This window comes from Euphorbia lathyris, chromosome 4 (assembly GCF_963576675.1).
Source record: "Euphorbia lathyris chromosome 4, ddEupLath1.1, whole genome shotgun sequence".
NCBI classification, from domain to species: domain Eukaryota; kingdom Viridiplantae; phylum Streptophyta; class Magnoliopsida; order Malpighiales; family Euphorbiaceae; genus Euphorbia; species Euphorbia lathyris.
Window position 1 is genome coordinate 88350846 of NC_088913.1, and position 10988 is coordinate 88361833.

The following is a 10988-nucleotide window of genomic DNA, read 5'->3' on the forward strand; positions in this document are numbered from 1 at the left end:
TGGCTCAGGAAAACTCTGCTGGTTTCTACAACTTCTGCCTCACATAGAATTGTTACTTTACTAGAGCTACTGCATAGAAAACTTGTACTGATTTTTCTGGTAATTCAAATAAGAGTTTTACATTCAAGTGCAAGAATATTCACACACAACTAATCATATTTTACACTTCACTGCAAAAAATTGAAAGAACCAATAATGTAAAGGATTCAAATAATTCTATATTAGTGCTTAAAGTATACAAATAATGCAATCTCATCTAAATTTCTTCCTTTAGCTCCTAACTTCAATTCAATTCACAACAGTGTGTAGCAACCTACTAGACAATATGCAAAATTGATTGAAGAATGATGAACTAAAAGTATGGCCAATGCTTAGAAGAAAAACATATCAGACTGTTTGTGTGGAGAAAAGTATGGCAAACAATTGTTCATATTTGATAGTTCACTGCAAACAAGTGAAAGAACCATAATAATATCTGATTCACATATATGTTTTCAGGACATTTAATCACATGTTTCTATAATGAATAAGAACCAAGAAGAATGTTTTATCATACAAAAATTTTCCTTTATCAAACTATCAACAACAAAAATGTATTCCTATAATTACATTTCAAAGCCTTAAACAAGAACTGCCAAACAGAATCAAATTCATCAATCTAATATCCCAAACGGACTCTGACGTTCGAGACATGTGAAAACTCAACTTTGATTGTTGTGGTGTCCAAAGACTGTAACCATTCAGATTTACTTTCCTCAAGAATGGGGCAGCAGCTAATGTTGAGATGTGTTAAATTGCAGAGGCGTTGTATGACTGTAGCTGTTGATGAAGACCCAAGAAGCCTACAGTAATCCAGAGAAAGGGACTGAAGAGACTGAAGATTTGTCAACCATTCTGGGAATGTTTCCATTGTTGTGAATCCCATTATCTTCAATGATTTCAGGACTGTGAGGTGTTGAAGTTGACTTGGTAGACAACTCATTTTACGACCGAAAAAATCAGATCCCCATATTTCTAACTTCTCGAGGAATGGAAGGTTTTTTATTCCATCTAAATAGCGGAAACCATCCAACTCCTCTGAGAAGGCACCAATACTTAAATTCTGCAACCGAGTGAGTTTGCATAATATCTCCTCCCGGCAATATCTCAATCTTTTACAACAATATAGCTCTAAGGAGGTTAAACAGCTTATCTTCCCTAAATCTTCTGGAATAAACGTCAGCCATTCACATCTTCTTACACTCAATTCCATGAAACACAAGTCAGATAAAAGACAATTTCGAAAGTAAGTTAATTTGGAACATCCAACAATTAATAGACTTGTAAGAAAGGGAAAGGACTGCTTCTTATCCGTTAAGAGCCTCAGTTCCACACAATCTCTGATTTCTAGCTTCACAAGTTCAGACAAATCACTCATCGGAAAACCTGTCAATTTAGAACAAGACTGAATGGACAAATGTTCGAGACAAGGAAACACAACCACCCTATTACCATCCGATGGAGAGCTCCATTCAGTCAAATTATCCATCCAACTCATAGACAATGATTTCAATGCTGGAAACAACCTCAAGCACCCATTGCTACTGCCTTCACTGTCAATTCCATAGAACTCATTATCGATGTGCTTCACTTTTCCCATGTGATTCATCTTAAGAAATTTAAGATGGGGAAGATCTCCAAGTCGAGGGAGTTGTACACAGTTGCAGCACCGTTCTAAGCAAAGATCCACCAAATTATTAATTACTATAAAAGAATCACCATCACCTGGACTCTTCATCCTCAACATCCATGATGGCCATTTTTCTCCCATGTAATACTTGATCTTTATTCTTTCGATGTTTGGATGAGGTTGAAGGCCTTCCAGCAGTTCCTCGTCCCTTGACCTTCTATCATTTGATCCATAGGTCCATTCAAAACAAAGTCCTTGTATTCTTGCTTTCTGTTGCAAATTTGCTCGCTCCACTTCTTCCTTATCACCCAACTCCTCAAGCCTAGTGATTTTCAAGTTCCCTCTTAGTTTGTTTAAGTATTGAAGTTCTTCAATGCTACCTCCCCAGTCACGACCCACAGCAAAGAATAACAATGTTTGCAAACCAGTTAGCTTCCCCAAACCAAGTGGTATCTGGTGCTCATAAGAAAAAGAAATATGCTTTAAACTGAACAGATTGTTAATCTTGTTTTTAGGAAGCTTGGTAAGTTCCTTGCATTCTAGGAATTTCAAAGTCTGAAGATTGCAGAGCTCAGAGATGGATTCAGGCAACTCTTTTATGTTAGAATTTGAGACATCCAAAGTTTGAAGATTGTGGAGCTTGTTGATGGATTCAGGCAATTCTTTGATGTTTGAACTTGAGACATTCAAAGTTTGAAGACTGTGGAGATTGCTGATGGATTCAGGCAACTCTTTGATGCTAGAATTTGAGAGATTCAAAGTTTGAAGATTGAAGAGCTTGGTGATGGATTCAGGCAATTCTGTGAAGCTAGAATTTGAGAGATTCAAAGTTTGAAGATTGAAGAGCTTGGTGATGAATTCAGGCAATTCTGTGATGCTAGAATTTGAGAGATTCAAAGTTTGAAGATTGTATAGCTTGGCGACTGACTCAGGCAGCTCTTTGGTTTTAGAAATGGAGACACCAAGATATCTCAAATGTTTCATTTTCCCGATTGATGATGACAATACTTCCATATCAGAAACATTTAAGTGCAGACTCCGCAACCTTTCCAGCTTCCATATCTTCGGATTGGGAATATTGGGCAACTTCTTGGCCTCATCCCTTTGAGTATCCATCAAATATGGTACAAATCGATCATCTGCATATAAATGATAGATGGAAGTTGTTTCAGATCTGGACACAGACAATGCAAGATTGTGGACAAGATCATGCATCTTGCATAGTATGATATCGTCATAATCATCCCTTTCTTCATCTTGGAACATGGAAATTGCAAGTAAGAGATTGAAGCATTTGTTGCCTATGTCACATGTCTTTTGGAAAAATTGAACAGAACGCATAGCATGGCTTTAAATATGAGGGCAAGTGATGAAGAATTTGTTCAAACATAGCATGGAAAAACATCCCATCCTTTCAAAACAGTAGCATCTCTAATTTTCAACCAAGTTTCTTCATCCCTATTAAATCCCATTATCCCTCCTAAAACTTTTGCAATCAATGGGATTCCAGTGCAATTTTTCGCAATATCCCTTCCTATAACCTCTAAAATTGATGGGACTGGTTTTGTTACCTTTCCAAATGCCCTTTCCTTCAAAATGAACCAACACTCGTCATTAGACAAGGAATTAAGCCGATGTCTATGTTGAGATGACGTCCCCATAATGGATGCCACATTCAGCAATCGAGTTGTGACAAGAATAGCATTTCCATTGTTTGTACAAATTCTTGACAACAATGTTTTTAGAAGATCCCACTGCCTATGATCCTCGTTCCATATATCATCTAAAACCAGAAGAAATTTTTTACTGACCAACTCTTTCTTAAGTTGGCTAAGAATTGCATCTTTGTTGGTTAAGCCCCGCATCGATGCATTCAAAGATTGCAATATTTCTCTCAAAATTTTGTGTTCACTGAAGTTATCAGAACACAGCCATATTGTAACATCAAAAGGTTTTCTGGTTAAAGCCATGACTTTTTGACACACAAGTTTAGCTAAAGTCGTCTTTCCTATACCACCCATACCTACAATGGAAACAACAGTAAGTTGTTGATTGTAAGAGCTAGTCAGCAGGTTGACAATTTTTGCTACATCAGCTTTCCTTCCTACAACTGAGTTGTCAAAGACTGAGTCTGTTGGCAACCTATTATGAGACAAACTATCCTCCAAATTGTGTGGGATTGAACTAAGTTGAAGGGATAGACATATCCTCTGAATATTTTGTAGTGACTGGTTCACTTTATTAAGCTTAGGCACCATTTGGCTACGAAATTCAGCCTTTCGTACATTGTTGATGGCTCTTGAAATTGAAGAGAAACTATGAACCTGGTTAGAAAAATATGTTTAGTTCAGAGATAAGTCTTCTTGGGATGATAATAACAATACATTTCAATTTGTGATAACAAAATCATTGAGATTTAATTTGATTAAACTAATTTTGGATCTTCTAACAAATTTACTCATTCTCAGTTCAGAAACTATAAATTAGTAGATATAAGTTTCATATTCAGTGGGATTAAAATTGAATTAACGACCTACCTATGAGATTATAGATGGATACCTCCTGATTTCGAATCTGAAGTCTAGTAGTTTCATAAGCCAACTCAGAAAGCAAGTTGTCAGCTTCATAAGCTGCTTCTTTCAGATTTATCAGCCACCGTCTGGCATACACCACAGTCTTTTGTTTCTGCTCTGCACCTTCCACTAGATCAGCAATCGCAACTAGTAATTGTCGAAGCTGGTTGAGTTGGTCTTCAAATCCCCAAAATCTTTTCAAATCTTCAAAGTCCACCGGAATTAAATTGATCAGGTTGGATAGTAGTTTCCCCACGTACACATAGCCTCTCCCAGCCATTAATACTGATAGTGGAAGAAGAGCTACAAAAGCAGATTTCAGAGATGAGAGGCTAGAAGATGATCCAGAAAACTAAAGAGCATGTAAGTATGCAATGCTAACTGCTTTTCTTTTTTGGAAGAATCCAATGCTAACTGCTTTTCCTTTTTTTCTGCTTTTGTAACTTTTCCACCGCCAATTAAATTTTTCTAAACTAAAGAGCATGTATAATTAAGAGGCAAAAAGCATTATGATTTTTTCTTTCATTAAATATCTCTGATGTAAATATATTATTTCAAATAAATATAAATGAAATGGAATACTTAATATGTCCAAATAAATGATTACGAACTTTATGAATTAAAAAAAAAGAAAGATCAGAGATCTCAAGACGATTTTTGTCTAATTAAAATAATAAAAAGCTTAATACATCATAGGTCTCTAAACTTGTCTCAAAAAGTCTGAATTTACAAAATATTTTATTAGGCCTAACAATTTGCTTAAAATAATCTATTAGACTTTAAAATTTATTTAAAATGATATATTGACCACTTTAATTTGCTTACTATTCCACTTTGAACTTACTAGTGATATATATTTCAATTGTCCAAATTTAATCTTATTCTGCCACATGTACTTAATGGGTTAATTATGTTACTTTAAACAAGTACAAAAAATTAACGAGATACTTTATAAGTTCAGAAAGCTAATTAGGTTCTGTTTTTTATTGCTGAAAAAAACTGAACTGAACTGAACTGAATTGAACTAAACTGAACTGAATACTGAACTGAACTGAACTGAATTTAACTAAATACTACTGAACTTAACTGAATACTACCGAACTGAACCGAACTAAACAATAATAATGATATTAGACTTTAAAATAATTTAATTGATAATATTGGACATTAATAAACTTATAATAATAATAATGATGGTTCTAATAAATTTAATAATATCAATAATAAATAAATAAATATATTATTAAAGATAAAACTAAATTGAATATCAAATAAATGCTCGGCTTGATAAAATTTTGGCTCGATAAAAGCCTATAAAATTAAATAAAAATGAGTCTAATTTAAATTAAAAATACAAATTACATACAAACACAAATTTACATATAATTTAAAGCCTATGAAATCAAATACAAATTTTTATATGAATACAAACTCTTAACTTTTTATTCTAATTAAGAGTTAAAGTGTAAAAATATCCCTAACGTTTTGGGTCATGGGTAATTTTACCCCTAACATCTAAAATGGTGCAATTTTATCCCTAACATTGATAAATTCGATAAATTTGAGTGCAATTCCTAATTTTTAAATATGGAAGCATACTTTAGTTTTAATTTTTTTATTAAACGATACTTTAATAAACTATCATTTCTTGACTATATTACCATGTCCTGAAACTGGATGCTGAACAGGCCCATATTACCATGTCCTGCAAATAACTCAACAAATGGGGTTGCCAGGAATCGAACCCAGGACCACTTGGTCACACTGGCTCTGATACCATATCATAGAACCGATTGAACTAAAAACTCAAGCTGATAGTTAAAGGTCCATTTCATATTAATAGCTGACAATCATTAGTTTCAGTTTCTTGGAACCTTTTGCTAATTTCCTCCAAAAAAATTCTCCCCAACTAGCTTCCCTTTCATATAAATCCAGTTTTTGTACCACTTGTTTGTCTTGCATTGAAAATAGAGCCCTGCTAGATTTTTTTTCTCAGGTGCAACTTTGAAAAGTTAGAATATTTCTCACCCAAGTTTCAATATTAGGTCCATCAAAATGTGACAGGTCACACCTAGGAAACATTAATATTCAAAATGATGCCCAACAATTGTGGATGCCTTCTTTATATAGCATATGGGCAAAAACAGTTACAGACTAACTGGTCTACATGTGGCTAACAATTTTCACTAGAATCCAAAGGTCTACCCAACTTCTAGAAACCTTTAAGTGCCGTTTGGTAAGATGTTTGGTAAGATGTAATAACATTCGTAATGGAATAACCATTACATTGAATGCTCATTACATTGCATATTATAATTTCATTGCAATGGAATGAGAAAACCTTAGGTTAAATTTTGTTAAGAAATCTTGTAATTCCCATTACATAGAAAAATGACTTGAATTCTCATTACATTGCATCCAACCTCTCATTTCTCAAATCTCACCTCTCAATCTTGTCAAAAACCCAAAAAGTAGAAAAACATGAAAATTGAAAACGAGAAAAATAAAAATAAAAACGAAAAACCGAAAAAATGCGAAAAATGAAAAACCGGAAAAATGAGAAAGTAGAAAAACGATGAAAAACGATGAAAATGGAAGTTAAAAGAAACGAGAAAAATGTAAAAAAATATGAAAAAGCGAAAAACTATATACTAATTTATTGATTTCGGTTAATCTAATTTTGTATTTGGTTTCGATTCGATTTTTCACATTTTTCATGTTTTTCGTTGATTTTAATTATGTAAATAAAATTTTATAATTGCATTTAATTAGAAAAATATAAGTATTGTAATGGTTATTACCTTCCATCATAATTGTCAACCAAACATGGTAATAGAATCACTATTCCATTCCATTCCATTCCATTACATTACAACTTTGATTACATTACAACATTGATTACATTACATTACACTACGACATACCAAACGGACCCTTAGGAAATATAAAAACAGAATAATCAAACTTTTAAGAAACCTGGACAATCTCATAATTGGTACATTAAGCTTTAATTCTGTGTGACATGTGAATAGAGGGGCATAAACTAAATCTACCAAGAACTCTTGAACTCTTAAACTTTATTTCGAGCAGTCTCTGCTTCCAAAATTTCACTTCAATGACTTCTCAATCTCTATCACGAACCGGAACTTCACATCCTTTTTTGTTACCCTTTCAAGAGCTTTATTTGCATACTCTATAGGAACCAACTCTATATTTGGGTAAATTTTTTGAGCAGTACAGAAATCTAGCATTAAAGGTCAGAACTGGCACTTTTATGCAATTATATTCTCCCTATCATTACAATACTCACAATCTCCACATGAGCTAACATAAGTGCCTACTCCAACATGGTCACCGACCTTGAAGTGGCTAACATTTGAACCAACTTCTTGTACGAGTCCAACAATTTCATGCCTGCAAATGCAACAAATCACGAATTCCTTAATTCAAGGAGATGAGAATTTTGTGAAATCATAGAAGTATGTTACGCACCCTGGCACCATGGGATACTTTGAATTTTCGTGCATATTCCTACTCCAAATAACATCAGCATAGCATATTCCACAATGTGTAATTTTCAGTGAAACATCATCTCCACCAACAGACCTAAGTAACATTCAGAAAAAGACATTGTTTTAGCATTCTAAAAACATCTTAGGGAGTGCGAAGGAAGATGTATAAGGTGATAAAATTCCAGATGGATCTCTAGCTGCCCATCCGAGACAGTTTCCTTCTTCACCCTCTGAACTCATTTATTGTAAATGACTGTTGAATTAATATTCAAAATTAAAGCATTGTCATTAATTTCCTCCAATGAAGATGATACTATTGCTGAAAGATATATTAAACAAGAATGTTGCATGCATAATCAATGTTGTCCTTGAAGGACCCAAAATACGGATTACCAATAGCCACAATCAAACACGCGGGATACCAATAACAACACCACAAGGATCTATCTCACAACCAATCAAACACAGCACAACCCTAAACCAAAATCAACAACACGAGATTTATAACCCAACAAAATCTTACAAAGGTTTATAACCCACCAACAACAATCATAAATAATAAGAGATCAAGAAGTAAACAAATACCACAAAAGGAGATAATCTGTCAACCAATCTGTCCCAACCCAAACAGACCTTCCAGACCTCTGAAGGACAATCACAACGGTGAGAAAATGGAACAATATGTCAAGAATATGAGAATTCAAACATAATTTAGCTATCCATTCGATTTTAATCAAGTGAAGGGCAATGGCAAGGAAAGAGGACAGACATTTGCAAGTACTAACAATGGATACCTGCATATATATGATGTTCTTTAAAACTTTTGCAACTAAACACTTAGCTGCATTTTCCAATTTCGTACAAAATGTTGCCAGAAATGGCACTTATTTTCTGTAACTGAACAAGGCCTAATTAACTCTGCATCACTTTCGTAAACAAGTAATGCCATTTTCCACCGCTAATACTCCAAAAAAATGTTCGAAAATTGAGGTTCGATGTAAATATTTATACGACAATTGAGGTTTGATGTAAAATTCAAAATATACATTTGTCATAGCATGAAAATAGTTAATCTGACAACCACATTGTCATCAATTCATTGAATTATCAAATAGCCAATGGTCCATATATGGAAAATTTTAAAAGATTGTACACAGCTATGATCAAAATTCTCATTCATAAACTAATGGAAATAGTGAACAAAAGAAGTATATCAATTATTTTCGGCCTAAACCATATGCAGCCCCTGAACTTGTCAATATATGGAAAATTTTAAGAGATTGTACACAGCTATAATCAAAATTCTCATTCATAAACTAATGAAAATAGTGAACAAAAGAAGTATATCAATTATTTTCGGCCTAAACCATATGCAGCCCCTGAACTTGTCAATTTTAGTCATTTTGCCCCTGAATTTACGGGACGACCTATTTTCTCCCTCAACTATTTAAAAGTGATATTAGTAACCCCTCTTTTCATTATAAAAAAGGGTGGCCTGGTCGCACTACGCGTCCCCGTTGAGCGAGGGTCCGGGGAGGGGTCCCACCACAAGGGTGTACAGGGGGCAAGCCTTCTCCAGCCAATTAATTTGGCAAGAGACTGCTCCTAAGCCTCGAACCCGTGACCTCTTGGTCACACGACAATAACGTTTACCGATGCGCCAAGGCTTGCCCTCTTTTCATTATAACGGAAACAAAATGAAGTTCCTAGATTAGTAGGAGTGTTAGCCTGCATGAGTGTTAGCTTGCATATATGTAAACAATTTAGAAGGAGTTAAAGCTATATGTAATTTTTAGAAGAGAACTTAAGTGTTGTCTATCGAACCTCATTTACAGCTTGTTTTAGTAGTGCATAACCCTTTTTATTGTTTCTGTTATGATGAAAAGAGAGGGTTACTAATACCACTTTTAAATAGTTGAAGGAGCAAATAGGTGTCCTGTAAGTTGACCAAAAATGAGGGATACGTATGGTTTAGGCCATTATTTTCAATGAATTTATTAACATAGGTTGCTCTAATTTTCAAAATCTACAACTAGTCCTACATTTATACAACTTAAGTAGCAGACATAGATGGACATCTAATTCAAAAATGTTCATCTATAAATTCACTCTCGTGAAAATTTAAAGGGTCATATAATCTCTTTTTTTCACCTTAAAATTATATTATGAGCCCAAAATTACTTTCTAACAACTAGCACAGAGATGGAATGACTGAAATGATTGTTTAAATCCACCTACTTGTTAGTTTAGCCTTCTGATGCATTTTATTAAACTTAATTTGGGTGGGGGGGGATTTTAAAGATTTCTGATGCTAAATAATAACCTAACCTAGGTTCTCTTCTTTAATTTCCAATTTGACATATCCAAATTACTTTCTGATGCAATGTAATGTTCACATAATTCTGATTAAATCATAAATCCAATAAAGCAAAAGTACAAAGAATTACTTACCCAAAAGTAGCTGCCGGGATGCACCAAAATTCCGAATGATTTTGTATGGGTTCATGACTATCAGTTGATGATCGACTTAATCGCAATCGCATCCTATCAAAGTTCACACGGATGCTTCGTTGTTCTCCAGCGGCGAGAAGAAAGGGTGGGTAATCGCACGGCCGCGGAGAAGACCCACCCCTCAAGGAGAGAGTTATTAATTGTTCCTTTTTATGGAAAGGTCTTAGTGTTGTGTTTTCAGAGTTTTGCTCTGGGATTGGTTGGTCGGTGGGCAATGGTAGATCAATTAGCTTTTGGAATGATATCTGGATTGGTAAAAAGCCTTTATTAGAGGTTTGTAACTCCCCGCCGCCTCTTGAGATTTGTAATTGGAGTATTTCTGATGTGGTGGATTCAGAGCGTGATTGGTTTTGGTTGAGGTTCGACTCTTACCTCGATCTGGAAATGCTCCTGAAAATTAGGGGAGTTAAAATTAGTAGCAAGGAGGAAGATGGGGATATTCACTATTGGTCTTTGACAAATAACGGTGCTTATTCTTGTAAATCTGCTTTTGAGGCCTTCAATCAGAATTTGGAGGCTCCACACTCAGTTATTTGGAAGAATATTTGGGTCTTGAAAGTTCCGTATCGTATTAGGAGTTTCCTGTGGCTTGGTGTCAAAAATAGGTTGCTTACGAATGTTGAGAGAAAAAGACGTCATTTGGCGGAGTCTGGTGCTTGTGTTGGTCCCTTGTAAGGTTGCAAGTATAGTTCCAAGGGGGGGTTAGGAACTATTTAAACTTTT

General features: G+C 34.6%; 2 protein-coding genes across 4 annotated transcripts; both read right to left on the reverse strand.

The window, feature by feature from the left end:
* Positions 1 to 456: 456 nt before the first annotated feature.
* Positions 457 to 4700, reverse strand: LOC136225645 (putative disease resistance protein RGA3). 3 transcript variants are annotated; one of them, XM_066013740.1, is made up of 2 exons: positions 4207 to 4700; positions 457 to 2808 (listed from the first exon to the last, which is right to left on the reverse strand). In XM_066013740.1, exons 1-2 carry the CDS (start codon positions 4520 to 4522, stop codon positions 659 to 661), a joined length of 2466 nt encoding a protein of 821 aa, XP_065869812.1. In that variant the 5' UTR covers positions 4523 to 4700; the 3' UTR covers positions 457 to 658. The 3 variants fall into 3 exon arrangements, with proteins under 3 accessions (XP_065869812.1, XP_065869813.1, XP_065869814.1); XM_066013741.1 differs by having other exon boundaries at positions 457 to 3993; positions 4229 to 4358; XM_066013742.1 differs by having other exon boundaries at positions 457 to 3993; positions 4207 to 4342.
* Positions 4701 to 7160: 2460 nt separating this feature from the next.
* Positions 7161 to 10384, reverse strand: LOC136227685 (probable cinnamyl alcohol dehydrogenase 1). Its single transcript, XM_066016413.1, has 3 exons — positions 10206 to 10384; positions 7735 to 7848; positions 7161 to 7656 (listed from the first exon to the last, which is right to left on the reverse strand). Exons 1-3 carry the CDS (start codon positions 10295 to 10297, stop codon positions 7515 to 7517), a joined length of 348 nt encoding a protein of 115 aa, XP_065872485.1. The 5' UTR covers positions 10298 to 10384; the 3' UTR covers positions 7161 to 7514.
* Positions 10385 to 10988: the final 604 nt, after the last annotated feature.